We start from the raw sequence: 13,418 nt of genomic DNA, 5'->3' as shown, positions 1-13,418 counted from the left end.
TGTGTAGATTTATACTTTTAAAATGTATGGAGACTAAAATGGTAAGGAAAAACTGCAGTTTGGCTCATAGCTGTGCTTCTGCCCTCCATTTATGTATCTGCACTCGTGTATGTTCTTTGATAAAAACTAGGTCTGACCTGAGCAGTTGCTTTCACCTGGGTTTGAAAAGATGCTCCAGATCTCTCACTTTTATTCCAGTGCAGAATCAAACCAGCTTCCAGGTGTGCTATAAACTGATCATATTTTTACTCCATCAAAATACAATTTTCATTTTCTCTCCATGTCAGATTTTAGGTCTGGATTCACCCCTCCTAACTACACATTCATAATTGAGGTACCTCTTAACCAAAATCAGTTCAGACCTCCTCAATCTGAATGTTCTTTTGGGGGATCATGCTGCTCTCTCTTAGCAGTGACTACAGACTTGCGCTTGAAAAAGTACACACTTAGGTAGAATTAATACTCATACTTGACTGTATTTTGTCACTATTGTTTTCTTCACAGCAAATTGATGAGATCTGGAGGGACATGAGATGGATCACAGAGGCACTGCAGTATGCAAGATACAAGCAGCCAGCAGCAGGCCTGCCCATAAAGAAGCTTGTGGATCTTTCAGAAGAACACTCTCAAAAGAAAATGAGCTCCACCTCTTCACATCTAGATTGTCTTCCTTCACCTCCCCCTTCTCCTGAGCCTAGAATCCAGAGGAGAAAAGCTGTGAGTGGTAAGAGAACTTTTCTTTTTTTACCAAGTACTCTTTGAACTCACTTTTAATTATAACAATTTTTGTATGTCCTTTCATAAAAGGAGTAAATTTTTCCCATACCTGTCAAGGTATTTTAACAATCATTTTACCAATCATTTGCCACTCAGTATACTGAGATCCTTCTGTAATCTTTACAATCATTTTTTACTTTCAGCTACTCAGAATAACTGCTCATCATCAGCCAACTTTGTCACCTCACTGTTCCAGATCATTTAATGCACAGGTTGGAAGGGACAAGTGCTATCACTGGCTTCTCCATGATGTCCAGAATTCCAGTAAAATCCATCCATGGTGAAAGCTGACTGCTTCATTTTTTTGCCTACACCAACAATCTGCTCTTTCATAGGGAAGGAGCTTTCTCTCTGTCCCAATTTCAGCTGCAGAGCCCATGCTAAAGAACATTATCACAAGCCCTGCAGAGCTCTGACGATGGCTGTGTATTTATTGTGCACACGTTCAGAGTTTTGTTTGACTGATGAGACATGAGTTGTTAGCAAAAGCTATTGACCCATTCTCATCACTCATGTATCTATTATTCCTCCCCACAGTTTTCATTAATTTGACAGAATCTAACTCAATTTTTTCCAGATTTTCCATTTGCCACCTTCTGTATCTCAGGTATTACAGCCATTTTCTTTCCAGGCTTTCAGTTTTCCTCTGTTTAGCAGCAATTTTTTCTCATGCCCCTCTTGCTTTGTTTTGATAGAGCAAATTTTAGTGCCAATTGTCCAGTTTAACAGATGTTTTCACACACCTCTCAGAGTTTTCAGTGTTTTAGAGAAGCATTTTGAATTACACAAATTACACAAAGAAGTACCCACCTCACTGACCATTATTACTTCACTGCATAGCCAGAAAATTAAACTGATGAAAAAAATGAATCACAGGAAATAAAGATGAAGCAAATGAAACAGCGACACCCATTTTGCTAACAGAATAAGGACTTTGGAGGAAAAAATAAGCCATCATTCTGCTGAGATGTCTTTAAGCAACAAGTAAATGAAACAGCAGAAACAAAAGCAACAGATGCTGCATTAAACAACTGCCATGACCATTACAGTAATAATAATTTGGGTTTTTTTCAAATTGGCAGTTTTATACAGTTAAGGAAAATTAATACATCTATTCTGACTAGATTTCATGAGGTTAAAAGAAAAGAAGCCTGAAGAGGCTGGTGCTTTGCTTCACTCCATGATACAGTGGTGTTCTTTCTCAGCACCCCTCCCTGAGCTATTTTTCCCCTGTATCACAGAACATGAATACAGAATAATCCTTGGCTCTGGTACAGTGCAAACTGCAGTTTTATCTTGTGCTGCACACCCTGGATTCATTAATACTGGGCTCTATGGCAATTTACACAAGCTCCAAGTGAGCAGTCAGCACTGTATAAAATCGATGTTTAATTCCTGGAATCTAAGATAAACTTTCCATGGCAATGGAGCATCAATCTATTCTATCACACATGCCACTATTTATTATTTTATTGATCCCTCTGAAGCCCAAAGACAGCAGCAATTTCAGCGTCAGTGTGAGATGTGGTCCTTAAATTCGCATTTGAATTCTGTGTGTCTGTTTTGGATTTGAACGCACAATGCACCTGATGGCCAAAAGGGCAGTTTTTATTTATCAACATCCATGTTGTGCCTTGAGCCTCTTACCACACTTATAGTTGCACATTGCTCACACTCTAGAGATATAAATCTAGAGTAACTTAATTGACATCTTAAATAAAAACAGAAACTGGATTAGAGATTTTCTCTCTCACAATTCTCCATGTCTATGAAATTTAGTGAAAGCAAGATAAAAGAAAACAGATCCTCTCAGAACTTAATCCCAATTCAAATTCAAGTTTTTCCCCATCTTTCACATAATAAATTAATTCTTTCTGGTTTTCCTAATTCTGCCACCACCTGTCTAACACATCTGTGACTCCTCCCTGACAAATCCTCCCTGACTGCCTTTGCTGTCACTTGGCCTATGCCAATTTCACAGAGGAAACACACAAACATTTCCAGCACTGGAGATTTAAAATTAGGACAAAACCCACGTGAATGACATGTCTGTGCTGAGCTTGTCCTGTGAGTGTTAACCAGCTCTCCTTGCAGACTCCCAGCCCTGCTCGGATGAAGAAGGCTGCTCCGAGGTGTTCCTCCCCACCGACAGCGACTACGACTCCAGCGATGCCTTGAGCCCAAGGGAACTGGACCTGATTTACTCCTCGTCCCAGGACATCTCCCAGCAGGCTGGCAGCGGCCTGGGTGGCAGCGCACCCAACGTGCTCCAAGCCCACGACCTGAAGCCCTGCCTGGCGCTGAGGGAAGGCCTGACAGAGTGTGGTGCCCTGGACACCAGTGCTGAATGCTGCACAGAGCAGATGAGCAGTCTGATAATATCAGGGCTTACACCGAAAAGCACGGACAAGTCCTCCAGCTCCAAGCAGCCACTGGGCTTTTTAGGGAAAAAAAAGTTGGGGAAACACCAGCATTACAACTACTTCAGCCGGCAGCACCGCTGGCTGCGCGTGCACAGCGAGACGCAGGCGGGCTCTCTGTCAGAGGGTGTCTACACCCAGCACCTGATGAGATCCCCAGACCTGGCTCAAGAACCTACCTCCAGCGAGCAGGTGACCATTCCCATCGATGGGTCTCGGGGCACCTTCGTACCTCATGCATCCAGCCTTCCAGAGGATGGCAAAGGCAGGTATGAGGAGCCAAGGCAGGATGTCCATAGGATACATGTGGAGCCTTATGAAACATTTCTGGATGGAGAGGGCAGGTCCTGGGCGATGAGCACGGAGGCTGTAGAACACACAGATGTGCACAGTGCTATGCAACAGATCACGGGGCCAGAGGAGCAGTCGGGTTCTGCTGTCCCAGAAGTTTTCAGCAGCACCCTTTAACCCCAGAATCCCACACTGCTTCCCATCACTCCACATGAGATATGAGCATTGTGATCACAAGGGCCATACTTTCAAAACCACCGGTGAAAATCCAGCTCCTGAAATGGCAGCTTGTGCCACTCTAAGGAATCCTAATCTTTTGACTTCATCACCAGATTTCTGGTCTCACAGAGGTATCATCTTTCATGAAGGGAGCATTATTGTCACTGGCATCTGCAGCTTTGCAGGTAGACTCGTAACAGTCACCACGAAACAATGTGCAATTGAGTATCAGGTTTTGCAGGTCTCTTCATTTCCATGTTTCTCTGAGCATGCAAAATTTTAAGCATGAGTGGTTCTGCCTGCAAGTTATCAGAAGTTGTAACATCCTTGGTGACCTTATGTTAGGACTGTGTTCTAAAGGTCTATTAACTTGTCTCCCACCACCTCCTGCAATTTTTTTTTACTTTTCAGCTTCTCTTGAATGAATTTAGGTTGGATATAGCTGAAATACTAATGGGCCTAGTAAAACAGATAACCCAGAGTTTCTAGCCACTTAAAGAAATGAAAATTCTTTCAATGTATAGAGAATGTAATCAACACCATCTCTGAATGCTGTCAGAGCCTGACATAATTATCACAATTGTTTTTTCAGGAGCTTAGATCTCAAATTATTTAAGTAGCAAGTTATTTTAAAAGCTCAGGAGATGAACCTTCGAGGTCAAGAGCAAGCAGAATGAGGCCAGGTTCTAGACAAATAATATGCAGGGTATATGTGAGATTGAAGCAAAGTTTTTCTTTTCCCCACCAAACAAGAGCACATTTTGTTGTGCTGGCATCACTGTCACACACCCATTGGAAAGAAACACCCCTATTTTTATTCCTGAATATTCACCATAAACTCAAGGGGTATTTGATCACCATGTCTGAAGCTGGGATATTCTGCAATTCAGATTAGGAAAGTTTGGGATGAAGTTTCAGTGTAAAATTTTTTTTTCTTTGGGCCCTAAATAAATACTAATGTGATAAGGAGGTTGGGATCTTACTGTATTGTGTAAAGGCAAATTACAGTGAGTGAGGAGTTTGTCCTTTGCAACCACAATAAGCACTACAGAAGATGATCTCAAAATTGAAATCTACATTAATAAGAACCCTAACACTGAAGTTACTAAGAAATGAACTAATGTGTAGAGAAACCCCAGCTGTTGCACAAGCTTTAATTTTCTTAAACAGTTCTTGAAGTTTAATTTTATAGACCACATTCCTGCTGGTTAAATTCCCTCACTCCGTGTTTGTGTAGCCTTCTACCTTTCAGTTTTCCAGCCTCCAGGTGGATACATTCTAAGGCCCCCAATAAAGAGATTTGAGTTAAATAGTTGAGTTTACAAGTCCTTGAGGTAAAGGTAAGGATTTGGGCCCATGATCTGTGGTCCTTATTAAAATAGCACTTCCATAACCCCAGTGCTATTAAAATCCCTGCGAACTCAATCCATAAATTCAAAAATAAATGTTATTCACTATTTTATGCTTGGTCAGTATGTGGAAGCCAAGAAGAGTCTTTGCAGTGATAGGAAGGGCAAAATTTTTCTATAAGGGATTTACATTTGTAACTTCTCTTTTTGGGAGCAGGAAGTTAACTTCTTGGACAAAAAATATTCATTCATTACCTGATCCACAGTGATGATGGAAAGACTTCCATTCACTCCCACAGGGTTTGGATGAGACCCACACCAAAAATTCCTGTGGGTGAGAAGATGCAGGGGAGGCAGCAGTGGCAGTGCCCATTTGCAGCTAGAAGGGCACACATTGTATGGAACTGGGGATGGGGAATGCCTGACTCACCACAGAGCCAAGCAGGACAGCCTGACTGTCATTGAGGGCTGATTGCTTCACATTCTGTTTATTAGCAGAAGGCTTTTCAACAGGGAGAGACAAACAATGCAATGCTCCTGTGCAGAACCAAAATAATTGACACCCTTTTCCAGTATTCAGGACTTTGCCAGGGCTCCCCTAATCTATTTTGCCTCTAAAGAAAACTGCCATAAAACTATTAAAGAATAAAATAAGCATACACTGAGGCCCTATGTTTTTGAAGGAAGTGATAAAACAAGATGCTCCTAAATGAAACCCACCTCACTCTTCTTTGGCTCATCAGGGACAATGAGGGCAAAATGTCCAGCAGAGAGGCACACACTGCTGGTGAGATAAGGATGTAACAATCTCTTGACTGCTCCTGCTGCTGGACCTTTCCAGAAGCAGTCATGTAGTTCATAAAGGACTGGATTCTCTACTTGAAGGAAGGCCTTGACTTCATCATAATCTTCTGTGCTGAGATGAAATTTGACTCTGGGAGTGCAAATACCAGCCAAAATCTATCCTGTCCTAGTTTTAACCTTGCTGTGGCAGTAGTTTTTCGGTGATGGCCAATGGGATGTGCTTCCTTGATCTATTGCCTCCAGACTGATGTTCTTCCATAAACTTTATTAGTCAAATTACTAACTGATAGTTCTGGGTTTAAATACTTCTGGCTATAAAGCACTGACTTATATTCAGGTAAAAATACATGTTCTTTGTTCAAAACTGCTATCCCTACCAATTTTGGGTGTCCTTGAAAGAACAGTAGTGAACACCCAGAGATAAATAAATAGTAGAAAGCAGTGCCTTTCAAGTACTGCCATAATACAAATCACAATTCTTCTGCAGTTCTCTTAGGAACATCACACACACATTTCACAAGCAACTTCAGCAATTGAAAATAATCCTGGAAAATGCACAGCACTGTTAGCCCCACTCCACAGAGTGGCTGCACCAGTGACTCTTCTGAGTAGAGCTGAGTAAAGGCTCACAGTCCAGAATCAAATTAAAATTAGGAATCCAGGCCTTTAATTACTGGGAGCCCTTTCTCCAGGCTGAGCTCGAGTGCCCCTCCAAGAGCTCTTGCAGAGAGCTGGGCAGTGCCAGGGCTCAGAGCCTGCACCACACCAGCTCCAGTGGCCAGCAGACATTCATTCGAAGGTGCCTGTGCTCTCTTTGCATCACTTGAAGCTCTCCTCTCTAAAGGGTACCTGGGCTTTGCAACTTCTGGGTCTCTCTTACTCATCCATCTGGCACCACAACTTTTGTCCTGCATTTTTCAGGGATTATATTTTCTCCTGGTCTGAACCCAGTCCCTCCTATTTCTAGCCATGACTTGGACTGGCTAGAAAAGAAGACAGTGCTTTAATATTAATGACTCCACGGGAAGAAGAAAATAATGTAGACTATATCTCCCTGTTTAGTGGTCTCAAACTTACCTGTTTCTGCTGGTAGGAAGTGAGATAGGTAAACTGCAAGGTTTACATTCAAAATTTCTTGCATCCACAGAAAGGCAGTCTGCAAATGGACAGTTTGTCTAAAGACACTTGTGGCTCAAGCATTTATTTCCCATGGTCGTATTTTTTACTTTGTTTTAGAGACTAATTAAAAATTTGATCTTTTTTTTTCATAGTAAGACAAAGAAATCTTTAAAATAATGCTTTTATATATAGACATTAAAGGGGGAGAGGGGAGATGGAATATTTTATCCTGAACATTCATGTGTTTTGGAAAGAGACAGTGCATGTTTAAATTCTCAGTTGTATAAAGAAATGCATTAAGTTGCTGGTCAACTCTTTTAAGGTGTTTAAATGCATGGCTCGTGACTGTTATGTAAAATTTCAAAATAGCCTTACAAACAACAAAGGTATAGTGTATTTGAAAATAGGGTACACAGTTTGGGAACTTACTCTGACTTTCTCTAAGGTGTTGAACTTTGCCCTCAGCAAAAACTATTTTCAGTAAACAAGCTCTGAATTTTTAGACAATGGAGATTTCATCAGGTTGGGTCTCTGATTTTTTCCACTACAAAAAACCCATAAGTAACTAGAATGCTTTATTTGTAAGTATAACTTATCTTTTGATCACATTAAGTGGAATTCATAAGGCTGAATCATGCCCAGAAGTGAGAAGGGAGCTGTTGGCCCCATATGTTCTTTGCAGAAAGGCAGGGCAGCATTCCCCAAGGTGGACCCTGGCACACTGGAGCTGGCAGCAGGGACTGGCCAGCAGGGCACCCATCCTAGAGCAGCCCCCAGAGCCCTCCTTTGGCTTAGACATTTCTGCAGAGCCAGGAGGGGTCACCTTGATCTGATCAGGCTCTGGAGCTGCCCATCCATCATTGCTGATGCTGGAGAGATCCCACCAGCTCAGAGTCACCTCTCCTCAGTGCTGGTGTCTGTCAGCTCTGACCCAGGAGTGATCCCACCAGCTCAGAGTCACCTCTCCTCAGTGCTGTGTCTGTGAGCTCTGACCCAGGAGCTGGTTCTCAGCCAGTTCTCAGTTTTGGGGTCAGTAAGAGCCAGACTGCAATGCCTTCCTCAGTCTTTTCACAGCACAGCATCCTGGGCAAGATTCACCCCTTACACCAGTCAGCCCATAACAGGGGAAGGTGTTACTCAGCTTGGCTGTCACTAGGCTACAGAAAACCACCTATGTAGCTTTTAAAAAAACTGGGAACAAACTTTTAATGTTTATTGTTATTTTCATTTTCTTTCCTGGAAAAGCAATGTGAAACTGATCTGACATTGGAGAAGTTGGTGCGGCACTAATCTACCTTATTACTGTGAACTGTAGTAATTATTGAGCAGATTTGAAGCTGAATGCACAGAGTTTTTGTGGTTTACTTTAAGTAAAGGTCCGTTTGGGCACAGTCCTGTTGTCCTTGGGCCTCACTCCAGGTTCTTTTGCAGCAGTGTAAATCAGTAGTTTCACTGAAGCTGGGTCAGGTACAGACCATGCACAGACCAGCACACCCTGAGGCACAGTTCCATGTCACCTGAGACCTGGACCAGTGGAGTCATCATGAAAACAACATTTATGTTGGTGTGAAAAATGGTATGTCCAAGGAAGACAAAAGGCATTTGATCCCAGAATATTCCCCTGGAGGTGACAGGGATGGCTGGAGCAGGCTCAGAGAGTGAGCCCAGCACACTGTGTGACACCAGCTGTGCTGGGGAAGCCCTCACTGCAGAATTCACTATTGCTCCTTCTAACAGGGACCACATTTCTCCCCCATGTTATGCAAATGAATCCCCTTCTGAATGCAATGGGAGTTCCAGTCATTTTGCTGATAAAAACAAAGACTTAATAGGGTTATTGGGGACCTGGGGGAGGGGAAGAGGGGTTGTTTGTTTTTTCCCCTCCGAGAAAAAGTAATTTAAGTGAAATGTGCGAGGCAGTGTTTAATTGCTTCCTGCCTTGTTTGTACATAGCAATTTGGCTGTTTATTGGTTGTCTTTGCTGAGATTTTTATTGTAACTTGTTTCTATATATGCAACCAAGCGTATGTTAACGTTTAAATTTTGGTACAAAATAATGCACAATTTTATGTGCTCTAAAACTTTGTAAATATCTCGATGAACAATGTATGCTGTGCTAACTGTGAGCTTGGGACTTGACACAATATTTTCACGTGTATGTACCTGTGAATGGCTTGAAAAAAATCAAAATATATATTGAGGATGGCCACAAGCCAAGAGTAAATGAGTGCCGTATGACTCATGCTTCTTTAATAATTCCTGAAAGAGGCATGAATAGTACATAAAATAGACAATAAAAATAATTTTCAGGACTACAAATATTTTTTATAACTTCAGATATTAAATACTATTTTAGAAAAAAAAAAGATCAGTTGGTAAAAGAAATCTTAAGTTTATTTGAGTGAATCATTGTCATAAAAATGTTCTTAACATAGATTTTTCTGTTTGATCTAATATCGTAGAAACTCAGCTCTTTCAAGATTTAGAAGACTTGAATTGCTCTTGCATTCTTACCACTCCTGTGATCTTCTAAAATTATGCACTTCAAGTCTTCATTAACAAAGAAATGCTGGTGTGTACACTCACACGATCCTAAATACCACATGCACTTGTGCATAATCTTTAAACAGTATTTCTTGAAAAAAACTGTGTTTGACCATCATCAAATATCCCCATATGTGAACTTTACAAACCCTGGAAATCTGAACATAGTTTGTGTTTCTCCCTGAATTCCTTTATTTTTATTGGAAAGTGTCTTTTTCTAAGGCCAAGCTTTCAAATCTGGTCTCCAAATCTTTATTTTAATTCAGAAACCTGAATGAAATAGGCATGGCTTCCAGGTTTGTGGGTGAAAATACCCTCCCATAAAAGACAACAGAAACTGAACTTTTTTCACATATTCTTGTACACAAAAAAGCAAAGCAAGACACTTCTAATGTGGTGTGGAGCTGTGTTACTGTATGTAAGCAAGGGAAACAAGAACAATTCAACAATTGTTGAAGTCAAACTGGAAGAGGTCTGCTGTGGGTCACAGTTTATCTGCTTTCACAGAGGGACAGGTTGCTAAATGTGTTTTACAGTCAGATGATGCCATAACTGGAGTGGGTGTCATGGCCAAGGTCACAGAGCTTGTGGCAGAGCTGGGACACAATTTCCTGGTCAGCATCCTCCCAGCATCAGCCTCCTGTGCACATGTGACAATGTCCATGGTGACCATGGGCTGTATTTCAGCTCTGACATCCCAACTCAATGCAAGCTTCAAAAATAACAGCATGCCACTGGACTGATATTGGATATTTTCACCCATGGAAAATATTTTAACCAAAACACAGCCAAAGTTGAGTTAAGTGGCAGAGCAAAATAATTCTCAAAATGTAAGATAAAACATGTCTGTCATTTCCACTACCTTGATTTTTTATTCCAAAACATTAAGATTGGTACCATGTTTATTAAGTTAGTAAAAGGAAAAAAAAAAAAAAAAAACCAAATGCAAGTAATTATTCATGTACAGTGACCTAAGAAATTAACTGGGGATTAGAGTGCAGGACAAAGCAGGATTTTTGTGTGCATGTGCTTCAGTTCCTCTCTCTGGTGCATTTTGCATGTACCATGCATTTTTGGAGCCTGGTTGTTTGTATGTTTTGCTTGCCCTGAGCTGAGATTCCCCTTTCTCCCAGAAGATCAGTGAGTGAGCAGTGCTGCTCCCCCAGACGTTTCCAACCCGTCTGCCATGAAGGACGGTGCTGTTCTGTACCTGCCTCTGTGTTCTCTGCTCTTTTACTGAAAAGCTTTTAAACCAACTGGAAAGAAGTTACAAACTCTTCTGGGCATGTTTGTGACTCGCTCTTCTGACAGCAAAAGATACCATTTCACTGTTCACTCCAGTGTATTGACCTATATAAACTCTCATCTCTCTGAACAAACTATTAACTTATTTTTTCATTCTGTCTTTAAATAAAAGCTTTGGGTTTTATTTGGGATTTTTGTTTGCTTTGAAACACACACACACACAAAAAATCTTCATTTATAAGCTTCACTGTTCTCTTCCTCGAGCTGCTCTTCTCCTCCCCGGGTTGCTTTTTTCAATCTCTCTCTTCAAATATATCCTTTAGCAAAAGGCTAAAAAATGTTTTTATTTTCTTAAAGTTTTTAACTAATAAATATTCATTAATTGGTGCTAATTAATCAGTAGGACTTCTTTTTCCTACCTGTGAGAGCAACATCATTTTATTCTGACTGTCCAATTCATCTTTATTATACCAAAAAGAGTCAGGTAGAATTATCCACTCTCTGCTCACACAGACACTCAATTACAGAAATAAATGGAGCAGCAACTTTTAAGCCTTATAAACTAATATTAAAGAAATTTAAGGACAAACAGCCTTTAATAGCAGTAAATATATATGCTTCTTCTTGAAATGTCAAAATCACTGAATTTGGTGATGTCAGCATTTTTTTACTGAATCTGTGTGGTATTTCCAAAATAGATTCTTTCAAAATTTCAACCAAATATTATTTCACAGGGGGGAAAAGGCAGTGCCAAAATGTTTTGTCTGGCCCTCTTTGTTATCACTTCCTTATCACCCTGAAGCAAAATATTTCAAGTATGGATGCCTTAAATGGTGATAAATAATTCTGTAAGAGTTGAACCACCCTCTGTAAGAAACACCAACATCTGCCACTTGTGCTGATTTTAGTGGTACTTGGGAGGGCCCCTCACTTCTGAAAATTGGGCTTTTTGTTGAAGCCCTTCATCACAGGAACGTGGCTCCCGTTCCCCACAGCTGTGATCATTTCTGGACCACAGAAGATTTTTCCACCTATGTGGGGGTTCTTCACAAGAACCTGCATGGCCTTTGTCTTTTCCCATACTGCTTTTTAAAATATTTGAAAAAGGAAAATATTGTTTTGTTTCTTTCACTTCTCTTTTCCTGAAATGGTCACAGAAAGGAGCTAAATTGGAACTCGAGCTCGAACGGTGGAATGCCCAACTTGCATGGCTATGCGTGCTTTGAACCCAGCCACAGCAGAACAAGGATTTTTTTTTTTTTCAGACTTTCTTCTGGGGCACACTTGCCTCTTTCCCCCTTCTGTGCCTTGCAGTTCAGTCCTGATCCCCTGCTCTCTCGTGGCTCCATCCTGATCCCTCTCTTCCTCGAGTCTGAGTCACAAGAGCAACAACCCTGCCTGCTCCGACCGACTCAGTGCCTCAGCTGTTAAGGTAAAGCCCACGCTCCCAAGGGACTCACGTTTGAGTACAACCCCAGGATTGTCAGGGCTCTGGCTGGCAGTGCTGCCGAGGGGACAGTCTAAGGCTCTATTTTAATCTTCTGGAGCCCAGCCAAACACTGGAACGGAGCTGCCAGCACGAGGGGGGCCCTCCTGCTCACTGTGCCTGACCTCCCATCAGGAGAGGTGCTGGTGTGTTCCTTCTCAAACTACTAGGGCTCTTTCATTGCGCCTGACCTCCCATCACGAGTGCTACCAGGGATCCAGCTCCGACTACTGGGGCTTAACCCTGGCCCGGCTCCAGCACACGAGCCGCACGCTGCTTGTCTCCAGATGCGCTGAGCGTAAATCCAGAGCCGGCTGCAAGCGCTGCCTCGGGTACGCTGCAGAGCAGCCACGGAGCGACGCCGACCGCTCGTCCTGCCTTAGAGAGCTGGGTGCATCCCCCGCATGCTTTTTCAGCTTTAGTTTGGGAGGATGCAAACCAGCATTTCATTGTGTTTGTGGTCCCAGCCTGAGTCTGTGCCCTGCAGCTGGTTCTGCAGCTTGGCTTCAGATGCACAGTCCTGTCCTGAGTCAAACTGGCTCCACAGCCCATCCCCACAGGCAGTGACAGAGACCCGGCTGTGCCATGGGCCGAAACCCATACACAGCTGCAAAGCCGAGCATGCCTTCCCCTCTCCTGGATACCCAGAGAAGGGAATTTTACGAAAACCCTGGCAGGGTGATGCCCAGTTTTGATGCTCAGCACTGCAGACCTCTCCAACACGGGCAGCAAAGCACAGCAGAGCTGTCCGCCTGACTTGCTCCTGGTTTGCCCGGCGTGCAGGACACCAGCCCATCCTGGCTTGTCGTAAATCACCACATCACCCTCTGTGCCAACGTGACACCCTTGCAACACTTACTTTTCACTGAAAGATAAATATATTTCTACCAGCCTAAGTCAGTGTGTCCTAATTTACTTCGAGTGACGCCCGCCGGGTCAGTTCTAGAGCTGCACAGCTTTACACCAGATTTACACCTCGGCAGCCCGGAGCCTCTGGTGCCGCTGCGGTGACAGGGGGACAAAGCTTTGTCCTGAGAAGGCTCGGCTGGGGCTCGCTACCGGGCACGGGCTGAGCCCGCCCTTCGCAGCACCGATGTGTCCGGTGTGGCACAGCCCGGAGTGTGCGTGGGACATCCCGGGGCTCACTGCCTGTGCCATGCCCGG

The 13,418-nt window shown here is 42.8% G+C and overlaps 1 protein-coding gene across 1 annotated transcript in view; it reads left to right on the top strand.

Annotated features, from left to right (window-relative positions):
- Window positions 1–10,952, top strand: part of ANKFN1 (ankyrin repeat and fibronectin type III domain containing 1) — a 105,526-nt gene extending 94,574 nt beyond the window's left edge. Inside the window, exons 18-19 of the mRNA XM_058038956.1 lie at window positions 505–724; window positions 2,872–10,952. Coding sequence (XP_057894939.1) covers window positions 505–724; window positions 2,872–3,665 — 1,014 coding nt within the window. The 3' untranslated portion in view covers window positions 3,666–10,952. The remainder of the gene's footprint in view (window positions 1–504; window positions 725–2,871) is intronic.
- The last annotated feature ends 2,466 nt before the right edge of the window (window positions 10,953–13,418 follow it).

This window comes from Melospiza georgiana, chromosome 21 (genome assembly GCF_028018845.1).
Source record: "Melospiza georgiana isolate bMelGeo1 chromosome 21, bMelGeo1.pri, whole genome shotgun sequence".
NCBI lineage: Eukaryota > Metazoa > Chordata > Aves > Passeriformes > Passerellidae > Melospiza > Melospiza georgiana.
Note: the sequence above shows the minus strand (reverse complement) of the source record. Positions and strands in the feature narration are given on the sequence as shown.